Below are 21,003 nucleotides of genomic sequence, written 5' to 3'. Positions count from 1 at the left end.
AATCACGTACCGCCTTCCAATGCAAACTGTACGTTTTGATCGTAGCCTACGTCTAGCATGATCATAGAGTCAAACGCGAGGCCGCTAGTCTCACTGTACTCTCCAATATAGTAAGCAGCACTAAAGGCAAGGTCCTCGCTATCACCAGCTCGCTGGGCCTCGATTACTACAGTTGTCGTAGCGGCTATGGCTTCTGGTGCTGACGCGCGCAAATCAAATAACAAAATCCCGTTGGCAGGCATCGTCTCTTCTGGAATGGAACTCTGTAGAACGATGTTAACTGTTGACCCTTGCTGTTGTAGATTAAAATATGAGGCCAGATCTAGAAACGTAAAACATTTCTTACTAAATTTAAACAGGAGTCAAAATTTATTTACACATATTACCGATCTACTTACCACCAGAAAGCGTAAATGTAACGGCGTCCGTGTACCCCTCGTTAAGGACAATTGGTTCTATAGTTAATTCATCATTTTCAATAGAACCAAGATAGTTTGCTCGCTCGAAACCGAGAATAATTGCGTCAGTGTAATCTGAAATAAATAAAGAAGAAAAATATGAAGGCCTAAGTAATAATATGTAATAAGTATTGAAAATATATAATCATGTTTATGATGGAATGTGACTGCATAAGATAATATTTTTTAGATAATCAGTAGTATTTCATCTGCTACTTACCGTCTATTAATGAAATGATTATGGTTGCTCCTGCAATATTGCTATTGGCTTTCTGTGCAGTAACAAGAAATACTAGCTGATGGTTGTTGACTAAGATCGCCGGCGGAATGGCACCGGATATAGTGAGCGTAACAGTATTGCCTTGAACTTCCAGGGCAAACCATTGTGAATGTTCTGAAAAGAGAATTAACTATTTTTATCTGATTTTTATTTCGTTTGCGCTCATAATACCTAATTACAAAATGTACGAATCACGTACCGCCTTCCAATGCAAACTGTACGTTTTGATCGTAGCCTACGTCTAGCCTGATCATAGAGTCAAACGCGAGGCCGCTAGTCTCACTGTACTCTCCAATATAGTAAGCAGCACTAAAGGCAAGGTCCTCGCTATCACCAGCTCGCTGGGCCTCGATTACTACAGTTGTCGTAGCGGCTATGGCTTCTGGTGCTGACGCGCGCAAATCAAATAACAAAATCCCGTTGGCAGGCATCGTCTCTTCTGGAATGGAACTCTGTAGAATGATGTTTACTGTTGACCCTTGCTGTTGTAGATTGAAATATAAGGCCACATCTAGAAACAAAAAACATTTTTAGTATATTTTAAACAGGAGTCAAACTTTATTTACACATATTACCGATGTACTTACCACCAGAAAGCGTAAATGTAACGGCGTCCGTGTACCCCTCGTTAAGGACAATTGGTTCTATAGTTAATGCATCATTTTCAATAGAACCAAGATAGTTTGCTCGCTCGAAACCGAGAATAATTGCGTCAGTGTAATCTGAAATAAATAAAGAAGAAAAATATGAAGGCTTAAGGAATATAAGTATTGAAAATATATAATCATGCTTATGATGAGATATTACTTCATTTTTTTTTTAAGATACCTAGATTCTGCTACTTACCGTCTATTAATGAAATGATTATGGTTGCTCTTGCAATATTGCTATTGGATTTTTGTGCAGCAACAAGAAATACTAGCTGATGGTTGTTGACTAAGATCGCCGGCGGAATGGCACTGGACATAGTGAGCGTAACAGCATTGCCTTGAACTTCCGGGGCAAACCACTGTGAGTGTTCTGAAAACGGAATAAAGTTTAGCCAATTTCATTTCGCGCTTGCATCGTTACAACCTATAATTATTGCTTGTATAGTTACAAACTATGAGAACTGAATTTAACGTTTTGATCATAACCCACTTCTAGCGAGATAATGGAGTCCAACGTGAAGCCACCAGTTTCGCTATACTCTCCAACATAATTAAATTACCACTATCGATATTTGTAAATTAAACTTTATACCTCCTTCCAAGCTGAACTGCACATCTTCATCGTAACCCACATCTAGCGAGATAGTGTCGAAAGCTAGGCCTTCTGTTTCGATGTATTGTCCAATGTAGTATGCAGCACTGAAACTGAGATCACCATCGGCCACCTCAAAAACTATAGTCGTAGTAGCGGAAACAGCTTGGACTGCAGTAGCTTGTAATTCAAGAACGATAATACCATTCGCTGGTAATTCTGACGCGGGGATAGTGCTTTCTAGTACTACGTTTAGTGAAGAACCCTGTTGGTTTATGGTGAAATAGTTGGACAAATCTGGAAAAGGCATTTGTGTTTAATTCGCAATCGCCAATCAGATACCAATATATACACCTTACAGGCTAACATACAAACAGCAATAATAACCTTAAAAACTAATAATCGTTTTGGCGACACTGTTTTCTGTAGTTATTGTTTACCTCCTTGTAATGTGAAATAAACTTCTGAGCTGTATCCCTGGGTAAGGATTATAGGCTGTAACGTTGATGTATCACTTTCAATTGTTCCAAAGTAACTACTTCTTTCGAATCCAAGAACAGTTAGTTCAGATAATTCTAGAAAATAAAATATTACGGTTACACTTAAGATGGAACTAAATGTTAAAATGTATATTATGTATTCGGTATTTTGGAAAAATATGAATAACAAAAGTGGGTACAACTATAAAATATTTTCTTACCTCCTTCTAAAGATACTACTATCGTAGCTACTGCTGTACTGCCACCGGAGTTGACTGCATTGATGGCAAATATTACTGGCTGGTTTTCAATAAATAGTTCAACTGGCAAAGGAGCAGCTAATCTTATTGTCACCACGCTTTCCGAGTGTTGAACGTAAAACCAAGCACTGTTGTCTGAAAGGTTTTTTAGAATTCTAAACAACATTGTTTGCCACTAAGGCGCGGCTCGTAGACATAATCTTGTAGCCTTTAATTAACCTTTTGTACAGATTTATTTTTATTTTTGGTTTGAATGAATAAATGAAAAATATAGTAACTTTATTGCACTGTAATAAAACATTTTACCAACCTCCTTGTATAGTAAACACTGTCTCACTATCATATCCAGTAACGACTCGCAGCTGTATATCTGCCATAACACCAGTTGTTGCAGAATAAGAGCCAACATAGTAAGCTTCATCAAAAGATAGGGCCTCAATTACTTCATTACTTTTAACCAGTTCTACAATAACTGTGGCATGGGTCCTCCCATTGTCTCCATTTGCTTCAAGAGTATATATCAACATAGTATGTGCTTCAATTATTTCATTTGAAACGTTAGACACTAGCTGCAATGTGTACGTGCCGTCCTGTCCGACCAACTGGAAATATTCCACAAAGTCTAAAAGAAACTAGATATTGCATTGTCGGACTAATAAAAGAGTACCTATAGTTTTAAATAATTTAGTCAAACTTTACCTCCACTTAACGTGAGATAGACGTCCGAACCGTAACCTTCTATGACGTTGATTGCTTCCATGATCAAAACATTGTCTTCCAGTGATCCCGTGTAGTAATTACGAGAAAAGCTAATAGTTCTAGCTGTGGAGGAATCTAAGAAAATTGTATAAAATAATCAAATGCATGGTTCAATGACAGCAGGCGATGCTTGCGTAGAAGCGTATCGCGTTAATTAATTTATTATGTTTGACCGTAGCTTGGATAACAAAAAAGCAACGGTGAAAACATAATAAAATTATCAACAATCATGCAAATTTTCATAAATACGTTTAATATTAAATGAGTTTGAAGTAGGTAGCTATTATTTCCTTATTTTCTGATTAACATATTTATTCTTTCTATGGATTAACTTGTAACCTAATAACTTATGTATCTGCGGAAATAGTAACCAACTACTTCTTACTACTGCGAGTTTGTGATTTTCGTTCTAATTATATTATTAATATTATTATTTACCCGACTGGTAGGTACCTTATTTGCTTGGAACAGAGTCATTTAGATCATGTTCTTACCCGTGTTATGAATGACAATAGCCGCGTGGCCTGAAACACTCCCAGCTTTGCTAGCCACAACAGAAAAAACAAAATGGCTAATGTTTTCTATCCCTTCTATTCCTCCTTGAGTGATGGATAGCGATAAACTATTCTGCCCAGTTTGCGTAAGGATAAACCTATCAGATCCATCTGTAATAACATACAATAACAATTTATCTTACATATAATAACGAAGTCTTGTCAATAAATTTAGATATCGGCATTGACCTACTCACCTCCGCTGAGAGTAAATGAAACAGATTCATCAAATCCCTGGATCAATCGCATCGTATGCTCAAAGAGCAATTCGCCTTGCTCTGATATTTCACCAGTATAGTAAGCTTGTTCGAAAACTGGTGTAACGTTAATCGGTTCTTTGACTATACTTAGAATGAGAGCTGTGTAACCGCTTACAGCGTCTGTTTTTGAAGCAATTATATCAAGTACTATGAACTCATTGTTGGTTATTACTTCTGTAGGCAGTTCATTCACAAGTTCAACATGAACGGTGTTTGAATCACGGGTTGCAGTGAAATAAGTTGCGTAAGCTGTAACAAAAATATTTTTATGCAACTAAGTGTTAATATATATATATATTGCTATTTTATTTCAATAGGACTGGAGTTTCGATTTCGATTATTTTCTAGTTAGTCTACCTAGTTGATAGTAACTGTTTACGAATTATGGTTATCTCGGGTTCAAATCTAAACTACAAGTACACGTTTGATTAAACACGTTGGCTGCCCACCATACTACACCTACAGTATTACTCCCACAACCCCACCGGTGATGCTCAAAGCATCGCACTATTATTGAGGTGCCATGAGCATCACCGGTGGGATCACGTAATCTGTACTAATCGTAATTTATTTATGTTATGATTTTGATTAGATTACATGTCAGAGGTTGTACATCAACTAAAAAAAAAAACTCTTTGGATGTGACTCGAAAAAGTTGGCAGGCCCACTTACATGATGGTCTAAAGTAATGATGGTCTACCAATTTTAGGTGCCCCTCAGAAGCTTAGGTATCAGTCAAGTAGCAAGTAACTATAGTGTATCCTCTACAAAATAGTATCCAAAGTTTGACTCTTACCCCCAAAAGAATCCGCCAAACAATACCCTGAAAAATTAGCGTTTGGTCCCACCGGTGATGCTCATGGCAACACAGGGAAGATTACGTGATCCCACCGTGATGCTCATGGCAGCCAACGTATTAAAAAACTGCTAACTATGATAGTACCTAATTAACTTTTTCTAAAACGCTAATCACACACAAAGCAACAAGACCGTAAATGATTTTTAATTATATTTAATTTTATTTTGTATAATTATGGAGTTACCTTTATACCAGTCAAATCTTACGAAAAAAACTAAATAACAATGCGTGATGGAGTTCTGTATTTTTTGTATGTTGTTTGGAGTCCTTAGAGAAATGTGAAACTATGTTTTGCAAGCAAAAAAGTTGTGCTTGCGAAAAACTGCAAAAATTTCGGACTATTCAGTTTTTGCAATTTGATTATAAAACTAGGTTTTTGGTCAAAACTTGCCGTAATTGTTGAAGTACATTAAATTTGGAACAATTAAAGCCCATTTACAGCGCCGTATGTCAAACAGTTATTGAGATAAGAGGCTTTAAAAAAGGGTATTTATTTCTTTTTTAATTACATTTTTCATTTTGCCTATATTTTAAGACAAATATCGGCGTAGCTGCTCATGCTATGAGATATATGGCAATGAATAAAGTTGTAGAAAATTTATCATAAAAAAATGAAATTGCTATAATGGGGAAGGCAACTAATGTATTGTTTAAAAGGCATTGTCAAAATCCCTACAAAAGCAGCACCATCGTTGAGAGCGCAATCTACGATTAGCTTTTACTGGCCTTCCCCGATAACAACAGAGCGCTGTTAGAGATCAACCATTTTTAAAATGCACTCCACTCTTAAGCCTTCATTCATTCAGTACTTAATGAAATTTTCGGCCCCACGTTTTGGTCGTAGCCATTGATTGTAGTCTATGATGCCGATTCTGATCTAACAAGCTGCTATGGGTTTGATCTTGTTTAGATACGATCTTGACGACAGTTCACGCTGATTGGCATGTTGCTGGCGAACCGCACTGGAATTACTAGAAGTCGTGTCATTATATATCTAGCTCGCGTTTATTGGTGCTCTTGAGTGGTCTGTGAGTCGTGTCAATACAAGATCAAAACATTGATAAATCAGAACCAGCCTCCATTGCCCACTCTAACTCTAGGCAAAGAGGATATAATAAGATAGAGCGGGACTGTCATAGTAAATTTTGTAACCACAGTAAATTCACTGCCATCTATCGACACACTTTAAAACTAAAAATGAAGATTTATAAAAATACGATAAAATGTATTTAAATATGGATAAATGATTTTTTTTATTTGCATTAATTATTTTTATTATTTTGACCCATGTTCTTTCACTAATATGCGTTAAAATTGTTAAATAACAAACGAAACCGTCAACGCCCTCTATACGAGAGTAGGCCAAAGGTAGTGGCGACATCTGATCGAGAATCAAATTTTCGTGATTTTCGAGGCACGTTTTTTCTTTAGACTGTATCCATCTATTACGGAGTTATATATTCTATCTTTGCTCTAGGCATACGTTTGTGCTATAGGCATGTATGTGACTTAGTCTTGTCAATTTACTAGTATATTATAACTTCTTCAGTGGTTTACCGTATTTACACACAGTACATTTATTAGATGCGCTCCAAAAAACTCTAAAATCTCTAAATTTGTCAAAATAAGCCGCTCTAAGTTTTGTATACAGTCATGGATGACTCCTGGACTCATCAGGTGCTTAAAACAGAGAGACAAACTTCATCTCATTTCCAAACAATTCCCGAACGATGAAACTAAAAAACTTATTTACGTAAGGTACCGCAACTTTTTCAATAACTTTCTTAGAAAGATAAAAGCTGAATACCAAAAAGAACTGACAGCTCACCAAAAGTCTCCCAAAAAGTTGTGGAAAACCATTAATAAAATTACCCATCGCAATCCATCAACACCCGCGGCTTATTATCTGACCAAAATTGAAAACAATGCTTTCATTTTAGATTCATTAAACATTTGTAATGAGTATTTTTCCTCAGCCGGGCAAAACCTTACAAACAAAATACTCATTCAGGAAAATGAAACACAAGATAAATAGATAGAAGTAGTAGTAGTAGTAGTAGTAAATCACTTTATTGTACAAAACAAAAATTGTTAAAATGATATAGATAGTTTATTAATCAAGTAGGCATATTACATGCTGCATGCAAAACTACAAAAACTAAAAAAAGGCAGAAATTTTTGCAGTTTTTGCAAATTACGCAGGGAGCATAACTTTTTTTGCTTGAAACACATAGTTTCACATTTCTCCGAGGACTCCAAACAACATAAAAAACCGGCCAAGTGCGAGTCGGACTCGCGTTCCAAGGGTTCCGTACATTACACAATTTAAACAATGTATTTTTTATGTGAAATGTCTTTAAAAAACCCGTAGGGGTCGGATCAGTAGTATCGGAGATAAAAGGGGGGAATGGTCATTTTTTGCCTATTTTCTTGAATAACTTCTAAACTATTTCTCTTAAAATTAACACGATATAGTTTGACAAACTTTATTTTTTAATTTTCTCATTTACCCCCCAAAAGTGGCCCCCTTGGGTAAAATTTATTTGTTTACTTTACATGTCCATCTTTGGGTCACAAACTTACGTATGTGTATCAAATTTCAACTTAATTGGTCCAGTAGTTTCGGAGAAAATAGGCTGTGACAGACGGACAGACAGACAGACAGACGCACGAGTGATCCTATAAGGGTTCTGTTTTTTCCTTTTGAGGTACGGAACCCTAAAAGCTCAGAGCTACATCACGCATTGTTTTATTTATTGTAAGATTTGACCAATGTAATTCTCCTCCTTGCTTCGTTCTCCTTAGTGCTGAGGGGTAGTTACATTGTACGAGCTTTTAACGGTGGATAGATTGTTCAACAAGTGTAATTTGTCTGCAGAATTAATAGTTCGCAAAGAAGCCTTAATTGAAAATGCACAACTTACCTCCTGACATTGAAACTATCACGTTCTCCGTAATTTCGTTGGACAGCGTAATCGTTGGCACGTGCAACTGAGATCCGTCTACCTGGCCCTCGTAACTGCTTTGGGCGAAGCGTAGTACTTCTTGTTCTAATAAATCTGCCATGATAAAAAAAAAATTCGGTTAATGAAAAATAAGTATAATAGTGCCCGATATCTGACTGATTTTATACTTTTTAGGGTTCCGTACCCAAAGGAAGTAATTAAGTCCGACTCACGCTTGACTGCACATTTCTAATAGATTTTCCGGTGATCTATAGGTAAAGATCTATTTTGTATATTTTTTTCAAAATTTTTGACCCAGTAGTTTCGGAGATAAAGGGGGGGGAATGGTAATTTTTTGCCTATTTTCTTGAATAACTTCTAAACTGTTTATCTTAAAATTATAAAAAATATATATTTGAGATTCCCACAATGAGCTCTTTTATTTGATATGTAACACGATATAGATTGACAAAATTTATTTTTTAATTTTCTCATTTACCCCCCAAAAGTGGCCCCCGTGTTTAAAATTAATTTGTTTACGTTACATGTCTATCTTTGGGTCACAAACTTACATATGTGTACCAAATTTCAACTTAATTGGTCCAGTAGTTTTGGAGAAAATAGGCTGTGACAGACGGACAGACATACAGACAGACGCACGAGTGATCCTATAAGGGTTTCGTTTTTTCCTTTTGAGGTACGGAACCCTAAAAATCACGTTTGTTGTATGGGAGCCCCACTTAAATATTTATATTATTCTGTTTTTAGTATTTGTTGTTAGAGCGGCAACAGAAATACATCAGCATATGTTGAAATTTCAACTGTCTATTAGCTATCACGGTTCATGAGATACAGCCTGGTGACAGACGGACAGCGGAGTCTTAGTAATAGGGTCCCGTTTTTACCCTTTGGGTACGGAACCTTAAAAATGTGGCATTTATAATTACTAAATTTTAATATTTATTCCATTAACTAAAAATACGGAATATTTCTTTGATAAATCTAAAAACAAAAACAATTTACTTATAGTGAGAAAAAGATATAATTTTGATCTTAACTCTCCAGCCGGGTTAGCACATGATTGGCGCGACAGTATATCGCCGCGAGATAGACTACCCGTCCCTCTTTAATTATTGCAGTTAGAAAAAGACGGGCAGTCTATCTCGCGGCGAGATACTGTCGCGCCAATCATGTGCTTGGCCTACAGGTCTGTTTGCGAGACGATATCGGTTGTATTGTATCTCGACTTAATTATTAAATAATTATCACGAATTTTATTAATGATAACAAATAGGTACCGACGCCCCTACGCAGCTATTTTTATGTATTGATTGGTATATTTAAAATTTTATGAATGCATACTAGACAAGACTAAACATTATTAAATGAGCAACTAATAATAAACAAACTTTGTCGACAAGGGCGGTTATTTCAAATACAATATAAATATAACCATGTGTCAGCTAGATGAGTCATTTACCTGTAGGTAATTCGACAGAAATGGCAGCGCGTCCATTGATGGAGTTAGGTTTGTACGCGACCACAGTGAAGAGCAGCTGGTGATAGCTGTCTAGTACATCCTGTGGAAGGGGAGACGTACTCACTACAGTAACGGAATTTTCATTCCATTCCACCGCAAACCACGCTGCAGATTCTAAAAGAAATAACAAAATCTTACTTAATGTTCCGTCTAAAAACTATAAAACGCACCACGTAATTGAAAATAAAAACACCGTTTGCCGTAAACACAGGGCTGATATTACACCATTAAAAGCAGAGATTCTTTCATAAACATTGTACTAAAGTACTTTGAAGATTTTTAATGGGACCTCTTATTTATCTACGCAAAGAAATTATGCAAGATGGATCCTGACTTTGGGTTGATATTCCGTTGTGAAATGAAACGACTAAAACATTATGCTTACCACCTTCCAACCCGAAAGTAACGGTTTCGTCATAACCTTGCATGAGAGTAATAGTATCTTGGAACTGCAAAGCATTTTCCTCTGTATAAATTCCGCTGTAATATGCTTGGCTGAATACAGGCGTTATAATTTCTCCTTCGACTATGTCTATAATAATTCCAGTGACGACTGACACCGCCCTGTCTCTACGTGCTTCTAATTCTAAAACTATAAATTTGTTATTTTCTAGGACTTCGGCGGGGAGTTCACTAGTCATTGAAAGAGTTACTATGTTGGCTGTGACTGTATGCGTAAATGATGCTGCATAGTCTGTAAAAAAACAAAAGAAATCATTAATAACTAACGGAGATATTTTTGGAATGTTTTGTTTACTTTGTTCAAAGCATAAAAAATATCCAAAGTGATACATGGATATGTCACGGTTAGTTTAATTAATGATGTTCGTTAAAGTATGTACGAGTCAAGTCCGGATTCATCCTGAGGGTCGTGAAGTTGGAATCTCGACACAGTGTGAATTTTAATTCTTTTGTGGTAAGCGTTCCGACTGAACATCTAGCGACCTTCACCAAGGAGGAGTTATGGCCGAAGAGTGTCAAGTTCCGGCGGTTCCGCTGCGGCTCCCTGACACTGCGGGGTTGCAGACTGCATCGCAGCCATAATTGTGTGTTTTAGGTTTTAGTTTTAATATATGTTTTATAATAATATGTATGCTAGTTTTAAGGTATTTATCTATGGGCCAATAGTTGCCTGAAAATAAAGAATTTCATTTCATTTCATTAATTAACATACCTCCGGAAAGATAAAACTGTGTGTCAACAGCGAACCCTGTCTCGAGAACGATGTTTTCCAGTGCGAATTCGTTATTTTCTAAACTTCCGATATAAGTATTTTTAGCAAACTGCATAACAGCAGACTCTATTAGGTCTGAAAAAAAAAGTAAAAATTGAGCTCATTGATATCCAATCAGGCTGGCTCAGTAGAGATTGCCTGGGTATTGCAGAAAGGGAGGGCAATTTTCTTGACAAAGACACCTAGTTAGTAAGATCGATGGCTTTCAACGATATTCCAAGTGGCACTAGCAACTTTTCAGATATATACATTTTGTAGACACTACTTCTGGGATCCTATTTTACTCAAAAAAAGTGAGAAGGCGACTCGACAGATCATATTGAATATGAATGATGTGTAGACTGAGTAGACAATATCGCTCCTTTTGTAGACGGCAAAGGCGATGCGAATAGCAATTCGGGCGTCATTTTGCGATATCACATTATGTCGGTATTGGACAAATATGCACTGTTTCATACATAATTGAACTGAGCGGTTTTATCAATATATATAGGTAGGTTCCGGCGTGTGGTAATAATTATTATGGAAAAAGAAGTAGGAAGTACCTGGTCCCCAAATTGTATAATGATATACCGTATGATATAAGGGAATGTAAGTCATTTAGGATGTTTAAGCGTAAAATAAAAATGTTTCTGTTAGACAAAGTTAAATTGAAGTTACCGTAAACACTAAGATGTACCTAAGTAGGCTATGTTTAACTTAGTATGTAATTAGATAAGACTACCCACCTGTTTTAAGGGAGTCCCCTCTGCCAACAAACTGTCATGCAGTTTGGCAGAAGAAATTAATGTAAGATAGGGTTTATTTCGTCTGAATAAATGATTTATTTATTTATTTATTTTTATTTATGTAATTAAATTATCAAAAGGGCCTCTACGTGTTGGCTTCGGCTCCGCGCACGCCTCCCAAATGTCTGGAACCTCATTGTTCCGTGATGGGAAACTAAGACATATATGTAATAAGTAAAACATTGACCAACCTTCCGAGAATCTTACGACGATGGCAGCGTTAGCGCCTACTGTCAGTGGTTTGTCGGCGAATATGTTGAAAACAAATGCCTTTTCTTGGAATATAACCTCTTCAGGAATACTTGATTGGACAGTCAATGTTACACTATTCTGGTTTTGTGTAATAGAAAAATATTCCGAGTTTTCTGTAAATAAATATACAATATTTGTGTCGGTCTCTATAAAATAATGGGTAGTGGCGGCTAATAGGTAACTCTAGTCTCCAACGATGTGTCACGTATCGGACTCACCTACGCGTGCTTCGGTTGAAGTTTCTATAATTATATGGAGCGAAACATGTCGATCAATTTTCGACTTAAAAAAACTTGAGTGACCTGTCTTTAAACTCTTTAACAATGGGAAAAAACGTACGTCAAAGAAGCATTGAAGACACAAAAAAAAACTGCAAAATAAATGACTTGCATTATAAAGAATTAGACGAAGCTAAGTTGGCAGCGATTTTGATAACCCAAGCGGTGCAAGTGTTATTTTGAACGTCAAACTTCTATGAGATCATGACGTTTAAATAACACTCGCACCGTCTGGGCTATCAAAATCGCTGCCACCTTAGCTTGGACTAACTCTATTTAAGTCAGAATACAGTGTGGAAACAATTAATGGGCCCTGATGGAGGGAAAGTACCTTAAGACCTAATTAAGTTAGCTCATTTTACTCAAACGAAACATTCTATTGTTTTTGAAAATAAACAAATCTGCATTCAAAGAGTTTTTTCAATTCGCTTGTCTCGCCCGGGAATCGAACCGACTTAAAATTCAATAAATACTAAATATTTGATTTTGTCTAATGTTTCTTGGAGAAATTTTAAAATAACATGAACTGTATCAACTGGTGGACTAAAATACCATTTTTTAGTCGGTTCGATTCCCGTGAGTATCAGGATGGCGGGTGTACATCAACAAATGGAGCTGCGGTATACGTCAGGAGTTAGTGCTAGCAATGTGCCAAATGTGCGCCAAAATTGGAGCAATGTGCTTTTTAAACTCCAGAGATATTTAAAATATAAATGACGTCCGCCAACCTGACGTCAGGTTGGCGGGTGCATTTCCAGTTCTAGCTGATGGCTGCCTACTCAAGGGTGAAGGTACTGCCTACGGTTAGTGCTCGCAATGTGCTTCCACATGTATGAAGCACCATCAAATTCAGAGAGCGGTTAAAGAGTAATATGGAATTGAATAGGTATATATATAGACGCCTGCTTATTTGAAATAGCAATGATAAAAATATGATTTGTGATATTACCGATTTCCGGGCAACTAAGTGAATTAAAAAAAAAACTTTGAATGCAGTTGTATTTCTATTTAAAAATAAAAGAATGTTTCCTTAAGTAAAATGAGCTAACTTAAGGTTTTATGGCACTTTCCCTCCAGTGTCCATTATTTTTTTCCACCCCGTATATTTTATGAAAGTGGCACAGGCTCGGCATGGCGGTGTACCGTAAATCATCCTGTATTTAATAATTTACGCGTGTTTATTTAATTTAAAAATTAAATAAACTGGAACTAAAACATTTCCATACTAAATTGTTGCCATGTTTAAGCATTTTACGTCAAAAATGTGACAGTTACGTAAGAAGTGGCGCCCTCATTTATTTTCTACAATTTCTTGTCGGACATACGTACCTCCTTGAATCCTGAACGTCACGCTGCTGTCGTATCCTTGTAATAGGTTTATATTTCCCAACTCAAAACCTAATGAACCTAAGTAAGTGCCATCATAAATGGGCTGGCTAAACACAGGCGTCGTTGCGTCAACTTTGATTATCTCAAGTAACACAGCAGTGGTAGTCGGCAGAGCGTTCAGTCCTTCAGCCGACAGCGTCAACATTAGGAAATTGTTTTCTGAAATAACCTCTTGAGGAAGCTGTGCTGCCATACTTATTGTCACTTGATTTTGTACGTTCGATAGAGCGAATAAGGTTGAGTAATCTGGAACGGCGCCAAGATTAGTTAGTTGTGGGTAAAATTACAGACAATAACTGAAAGGCGACAAATATTGCATGATACTGATCTTTATTGGAATCCGCCCGTTTATGAGGTCAGGTTTGCTTTGACAATAAAATATCAAGACTATTTAGAAGACCTTAGTGTCTGTTTTGGACTTTAATAAAGCTTAAAATGCTCATCATGTTTTTAATCCAAGTTGCAATAACGTGCCAACCATACTTTAATCTAGTTTCCACTTAAAATTGTATTACTTAAAACAAAGTTTACTCACCGCCGGAGAGCGAAAAAGTCACGTCTTCTTCGTAACCGACACTTAAAGTGATCGTGTCTAGTGTTAATATATTGTCTTGTACCGATCCTTTGTAAGATTGAGCTCCAAATTGTATTTCCCTTGCTGAAAAGGATTAGCGAGGAAAAGAAAAGGAGAGTCTAACAAAGGAAACGAAAATTAGAAACGGCAAATTATTTTCTGCAGTCTGTGACACACATTTGTGGTTTTCGTTCTTATATAATGTTATTTTTTTTTATAATTATGCAGCGTGTATTTTAAATACGATCACATATTCCAAGGGTCTAGTTAGTATAACCCCAAATTAATTAATTGACATAATATATGCTTTATTAAAAATTAATTACTTTCATTTTTCCTTAGAAAATAATTCAGCACACTGTATTTATTCAAAATGTTGCATTATCTTGTTTTTATTCAAAATGTTGCACTTACTGACGCGACGTCAGAACTGTCACAAATGATGACTATGTACGAGTACGCAATACATTGCCGCTCGAAAAAACTCATTATTGTGGTCTGTTAGTAAGGGATTTTGTTTTGTTATTGTTTTAAATATGCGGTAGTATTAAAAATACATGCTGTATAGTCTTAATGTAAATATAATATATCACATAAATATCAATAAAAACACTTGTTTATGTAACACTAAGTAATTTCATGCATTATTATTGGTCGCGACAAAAGCGTTTTAGTTTCCGCATTATCCAATATTCAGCAATCGATGTAGTGTGACCATGCGATCTGTCCAGTTTCACACCACAGAATGCGGAACGGATCCGCAAAGTATGGTAAAGCTTTAAACTTTGGAACATCTGTTTCCTGGATTAATTTCAGCTTTCGCAATGGGACTGAAAGTTTTAATTAGAAATGAGCAAGTCAACCAATTAACATTTAAGATAATGTCACCTCCGGGTAAAGTGATGGCCACCACAGCGCTCGCGCCGACGGTGCGCGGTTTTGCGGCCTCGACGGAGAGGTGGAGGTGACTCTGGCTTAAGATATGCGATGGCAGGCCGTCTCCGGCCACCCGGAGCGTTGACGAGGGGCCGTCCCGAGTCAACTCGAAGTAACTTTCGTATTCTGAAATATTTAATTGTGCCAAATCAGGTTTAACTGTCTATGAATGAAGTGACTTTAACTCAGTTTTTTGCATTTTGCTATATCTTTAATTAGTTTTTATAACGTATCAGGCTTGAAATTGAATTTAAATTTTTACTTTACGTGAAGTACTTTACCAATATGTGAAAGTAAATTAAACGACTGCAGTACAGGTAAATGTAACATAGGTATGTACATCTCTAATCTTACCTCCAGCAAGGGTTACAGTGACGGTTTCATCATATCCTCGCGCCAATAAAACTGGTTCCACCGTCAGACCAGCGGCTGGATCGTACGTTCCCGTATACAAACTCTGATCGAATACTGGAGTTGTGACGTCATCTTTCACTATCTCTAATGTGACTATAGTTGTAGCAGAACTAAAGCCAGTAGACGCGGTGACTCTCAAATTAATAAAATTATTTTCTTGAATAATGTTATCATCCAAGGGAGTCATTGACAGGGTTATTGTGTTTCCAACGACCGCGACGGAAAAAAACGAGGAGTAATCTGGAAAAATGTTACTTAATTTTAAGAAAGTTCCTTAGAACACAAAGAAGACAATTAAGCGCATTAACATGTTTTATTTTCTTGCCAGTCAGCCTTGTGTATGGTTTCGTGTTTAGCTGCCCTTAAAGCTCGTGAAATTACCGTAATTCACAGCGAAAATTATTTTATGTGCAAAATTCTGAAAAGAAGACAATTCCATATCTTTCTTTAGATTACACCCAAAATTATCATAAACCTGGATAATTTAAATGTCAAGGGACCGGCCATTTTGTGTCAATTAACCCCGTTTCCCATTTAAGCAGGTCGTACCAATTATCGAGGTTCAAAAAATCGTTGCTTCAATTATAGAGGTTCTCAATAACAGAGGTTGCATTCTTACAAATTTATTTTTCACATCACCTATTCGAAAAGGGAACTTTTCTTCCCTGCTAGGAGGGATCAAAATGGCACTTTTCTGTCAAAGGACATTTTGTTGCCAGTATGAAATATTGACACAAAGACATATGAAATTAGTATGCATATAATCGATTACAATTTCTTTATAATCGATTACGTGCATACAATTTTTCTAACTTAAATAATATTTTGTTGTAATTGTAAACAATAAATGTAATTAGCGTATTTTAAATTAATTAATAGCATGTTCAAATTAAGTAAATTAATTAATTAGCGTAATATTTACAATGAAACGTAAAAAAACATTAGTTTAATAATTTAATTTTTATTTTGACATTTTAGGTCTCCTTAAACGCAGCCATACTAAATTTAAAAAGTTTTGTACAAATATTTCACAAAGCATAATTATGCGGTTCTGTATTGTGTATAAATTTGTAAATACTTAGTTTAAATCAATAACTTTATAATAATAAATATTAGTGATATCAGTCTTCTTAGTGTTCTTCTGAAGATTTGGTTCAAAGGGGTAAGTTGTTACCAGCTAATTTGTTACCAGAAAAATCTACAAAAATAATGTACTTGATTTTCATTGTATCATTTTAGGTGTTTACTGCTGTCTTTAAAAATACCTACCTAATAGGTACATAATTATGAGCTGTAGGTACTTTTAATTTGTCAGTACAGTCACGTCTGAAAATATCGAAACGGACAAAGATAGTGCCAGAAGTATGTACCTATACTAAGGTCGTGTATACATATTTTTGGCACTTTGTCCGCATCGATCTTTGCTTAAAATAATAATGTTTTGAAACCTAATATATGTATGTAATTTCCTCATAGCTGATGTGAAAAGCAGTATGTGTCACATGGTAGCAAAATTATTTTCACCTTGGGCGTTAACACTTGAATCCCTCACTACGCTCAGGATTCTATGTTAGAATCCTTCGCTTCGTTTAGGATTCAATTGTACGCCCTCGCCGTAAATATATCATTTTGCTCCCTTGTGACACAATCTACTATTATGGAGGTGCAAATAACAATTGAAAGTAGATTTACAAGCTTATGTACTGGGGTTTTGATGTATATACATATTATATAACTTGCACTTTTATAGATACTTCATTAGATACTTCTTTATTTCCTTATAATCGTTCATTTAAAAAACTTTCCGTAAACCGTAGAAGAAAGCCCACTAGGGCCACTAGCCCAGGATCGGGATAAGTGGCGTACACGAAGAGAGGCCTATGCTAAGCAGTGGGCGATTGAAGGCTAGAATGATGATGACGATGATGATGATGTAGAAGAAAGTTTTATTGGAATGTAAAAAGCTTACTATGTATTTGATTTAATAATTTGACCTACTACAGTCATCTATTACAATGGATACCCAATAAATAAATGTATTATGTTATTATGAAATAAAACTATGAAAACGGATTATATCGCGTATATTGAATTTATAATACATCCCGACGTTTCGAACTCTTTACAGCGTTCGTGGTCAACGGGTGACTGAGGAAAAATTACAAAATGCAAAAATACCCACATACTAAAATAATGAACAATCATAGACTACAAACTTTAAGGCTGGTTGTACATGCAAAATCGGTTCATAAGGCTAGTTATACACTATAATTATTTTTCAAGTAAAGATATATATATATACGCGATAAAAAATAAACTATGCCGGCTCCAACCCTACACCACGGACCCGAGAAGATTTAATTCCCTCCTAAATTGTAGGAGGGTATCCCAATATGGGACCGGCAACAAACTCGGCGGGACACATCTTTTCAAAACATCAGAATGTCCAGCATCATCCAACACTACGGTCTCACAGTCTATGTCTCGCTTGCTCCTTTATCAGGTGGACTACAGGATCCCAAGCTGGTGGTAGAGAAAAGCCATCTTCCCTATTAAAGTTTGGATATTTCTTAATCTCAATGGCCTCGCGCAGCATTCTGGGTATGTAACGCTTCTCCTTGGCAAGAACCAGAGGCTTATCAAACTTGATTGAGTGATTGGCTTTATCCATGACATGCTCACAGACAGCAGACCTAGGTCGACGGTGCTTGACATCAGCTATGTGTTCCTTCACCCGAGTGGAAATGCTCCGTTTCGTCTGCCCGACATATGATAGGCCACACTCACAGTCCAGCCTGTACACTCCTGCAGTCTGTAGAGGGGTATTGCATTTTACAGGCCTCAGGAATTGTGACATCTTCTTCATTGGCTTGAAATATGTTTTTATAGAAGCACGCTTCAAGATGTGGCTGATCCTGTCCGTGACCCCCCTGACAAAAGGCAGAATGGCAGGCCTGCGCTCGACTGTGGGGATCTTAATGTGGGACCTCTGGTTGACCCGCGGTATCCTGAGCTCGTTTGCCTGGAGCGCGCGCCTGGCATGCTGGAGCTCCGCGGCCAGATGCTGGTCATCACATATCCTCTGGGCTCTCTGAAACAAAGATTTGCCTACTGTAACAAGTTGACTGGGATGGTGATGCGATTTGCCATTTAAGTACCTATCAGTATGAGTAGGTTTCCTATACACAGTGCGACCTAGGGTGTTATCAGGATTTCTTTTTACCAATACATCTAAGAAGGGGAGAGAACAGTCTTTTTCCAACTCCATAGTAAATTTTATTTTGCTATGGATGGAATTTAGGTGATCCAAGAAAGTTGAAACACTACTTTTTGGAAGTATAGTAAAAGTGTCATCTACGTATCTTTTAAATATCTTCGGTCGCACAGGAGCCAATGAGAGTGCCCTCTCCTCGAAGTCCTCCATAAAGATGTCAGCGACTACTGGAGACACCGGAGACCCCATGGCCACGCCGTCGACTTGAAGATAGAATTCACCATTCCATAGCAAGTAGCCAGATGTAAGGCAATGTTCCAACAGCTTAGCATATTCCTCTGACATGTTCTGCTCACATAACCTCTTCTTGACAATTTCAATGCAGTCTTGTACCGGTAGGCTTGTAAATAGCGACTGGACGTCAAAACTGACCATGATCTCATCATCAGTCAATGTTAGGTCTTTAATCTCACCGATGAAATGGTAAGAATCCTTTGTATGCGTGCTAGTGTTACCACGTAATGCTGAGAGGGCTCCCGCGAGGTACTGAGCCAATTTATATGTGGGAGCATCTATCTGGCTCACTATGGGACGTAGTGGGGCACTAGGTTTGTGTATTTTTATAGACTTGAGCAACAGATTAAGGTAGGCACCGGTCAATTGCAGGAAGTGTTGACAAGGACCGATTTTAATGATGTTGTTGAACAAGGTAATAAACGTTACGCATTTACATTTGAACAATGCAAGAAACGACAAAGTGCCAAGTTTGACAGGTTAAAATCGAAAACGAGACGCAGCGATAACGGAGGGCTTCAGAATAATAGCGCTAACGGAACGTTGCTGTCAGTGTCAAATCGGTCGGTTGTCAATCTATCCAGTAAACAATTGTCGACGTCTGAGTTTTCAGTATTAGAAAAAGGTCTTAATTATGTTGTGGCTCCGCGAAAGATCCCTTTTGAGGACATTATTGTTAGTGTAGAAGACTGTCTGGTGAAAAATCAGGTAAAGAAGGAAGATTTGGAGGCTATACGGCAGGATGTTTCGTCATTATTACGGAAAGCCAAGCCTCCAAAAAGGAATTTGCCTAGAGATGAATTGGTCGCGTTGAAAACGTTACGCGATGATCCAGACCTTACTATTCTTCGAGCGGATAAGGGAAATGCGACGGTTGTACTTAATACTTCAGATTATAACCAGAAAATTAGGGAATTATTAGCGGATACTACAACCTACAAACATGTAAAGACGGACCCGACTATGAAAGTATTGAAAACCACTAAAGAACTAATTAGTGATTACTCGGAGAGCCTTGATCTGAATGTTGCAAGTTTAGTTCCTGACTGCCCCGTGCCTCCAAAGTTGTATGGGTTGCCAAAAATACACAAACCTAGTGCCCCACTACGTCCCATAGTGAGCCAGATAGATGCTCCCACATATAAATTGGCTCAGTACCTCGCGGGAGCCCTCTCAGCATTACGTGGTAACACTAGCACGCATACAAAGGATTCTTACCATTTCATCGGTGAGATTAAAGACCTAACATTGACTGATGATGAGATCATGGTCAGTTTTGACGTCCAGTCGCTATTTACAAGCCTACCGGTACAAGACTGCATTGAAATTGTCAAGAAGAGGTTATGTGAGCAGAACATGTCAGAGGAATATGCTAAGCTGTTGGAACATTGCCTTACATCTGGCTACTTGCTATGGAATGGTGAATTCTATCTTCAAGTCGACGGCGTGGCCATGGGGTCTCCGGTGTCTCCAGTAGTCGCTGACATCTTTATGGAGGACTTCGAGGAGAGGGCACTCTCATTGGCTCCTGTGCGACCGAAGATATTTAAAAGATACGTAGATGACACTTTTACTATACTTCCAAAAAGTAGTGTTTCAACTTTCTTGGATCACCTAAATTCCATCCATAGCAAAATAAAATTTACTATGGAGTTGGAAAAAGACTGTTCTCTCCCCTTCTTAGATGTATTGGTAAAAAGAAATCCTGATAACACCCTAGGTCGCACTGTGTATAGGAAACCTACTCATACTGATAGGTACTTAAATGGCAAATCGCATCACCATCCCAGTCAACTTGTTACAGTAGGCAAATCTTTGTTTCAGAGAGCCCAGAGGATATGTGATGACCAGCATCTGGCCGCGGAGCTCCAGCATGCCAGGCGCGCGCTCCAGGCAAACGAGCTCAGGATACCGCGGGTCAACCAGAGGTCCCACATTAAGATCCCCACAGTCGAGCGCAGGCCTGCCATTCTGCCTTTTGTCAGGGGGGTCAC

The 21,003-nt window shown here is 37.4% G+C and overlaps 2 protein-coding genes across 2 annotated transcripts in view; both read right to left on the bottom strand.

The window, feature by feature from the left end:
• Positions 1 to 21,003, bottom strand: part of LOC134742977 (uncharacterized) — a 50,694-nt gene that overhangs the window by 20,862 nt on the left and 8,829 nt on the right. Inside the window, exons 8-23 of the mRNA XM_063676211.1 lie at positions 15,442 to 15,741; positions 15,040 to 15,213; positions 14,113 to 14,235; positions 13,518 to 13,823; positions 11,850 to 12,023; positions 10,811 to 10,945; positions 10,022 to 10,330; positions 9,577 to 9,750; positions 8,076 to 8,210; positions 4,230 to 4,541; positions 3,973 to 4,143; positions 3,419 to 3,553; positions 3,030 to 3,341; positions 2,681 to 2,854; positions 2,421 to 2,555; positions 11 to 322 (exon numbers count right to left, since the gene is read on the bottom strand). Coding sequence (XP_063532281.1) covers positions 11 to 322; positions 2,421 to 2,555; positions 2,681 to 2,854; positions 3,030 to 3,341; positions 3,419 to 3,553; positions 3,973 to 4,143; positions 4,230 to 4,541; positions 8,076 to 8,210; positions 9,577 to 9,750; positions 10,022 to 10,330; positions 10,811 to 10,945; positions 11,850 to 12,023; positions 13,518 to 13,823; positions 14,113 to 14,235; positions 15,040 to 15,213; positions 15,442 to 15,741 — 3,381 coding nt within the window. The remainder of the gene's footprint in view (positions 1 to 10; positions 323 to 2,420; positions 2,556 to 2,680; positions 2,855 to 3,029; positions 3,342 to 3,418; positions 3,554 to 3,972; positions 4,144 to 4,229; positions 4,542 to 8,075; positions 8,211 to 9,576; positions 9,751 to 10,021; positions 10,331 to 10,810; positions 10,946 to 11,849; positions 12,024 to 13,517; positions 13,824 to 14,112; positions 14,236 to 15,039; positions 15,214 to 15,441; positions 15,742 to 21,003) is intronic.
• On the bottom strand, positions 282 to 1,779 carry LOC134742976 (uncharacterized). Its single transcript, XM_063676210.1, has 5 exons — positions 1,585 to 1,779; positions 1,326 to 1,460; positions 938 to 1,249; positions 679 to 852; positions 282 to 533 (listed from the first exon to the last, which is right to left on the bottom strand). Exons 1-5 carry the CDS (start codon positions 1,703 to 1,705, stop codon positions 391 to 393), a joined length of 885 nt encoding a protein of 294 aa, XP_063532280.1. The 5' UTR covers positions 1,706 to 1,779; the 3' UTR covers positions 282 to 390.

Source organism: Cydia strobilella, chromosome 7 (genome assembly GCF_947568885.1).
Source record: "Cydia strobilella chromosome 7, ilCydStro3.1, whole genome shotgun sequence".
NCBI lineage: Eukaryota > Metazoa > Arthropoda > Insecta > Lepidoptera > Tortricidae > Cydia > Cydia strobilella.
This window is presented reverse-complemented; position numbering and strand designations above follow the sequence as displayed.

Coding starts and splice junctions, on each gene's coding strand:
- LOC134742976 (XM_063676210.1), bottom strand. CDS start 1,705: ATGTCCAGTGCCATTCCGCCGGCGATCTTAGTCAACAACCATCAGCTA. Junction 1,461..1,584: donor AATCATTTCATTAATAGACG/GTAAGTAGCAGA, acceptor TATTTATTTCAG/ATTACACTGACGCAATTATT. Junction 1,250..1,325: donor TACATTTACGCTTTCTGGTG/GTAAGTACATCG, acceptor TTTTGTTTCTAG/ATGTGGCCTTATATTTCAAT.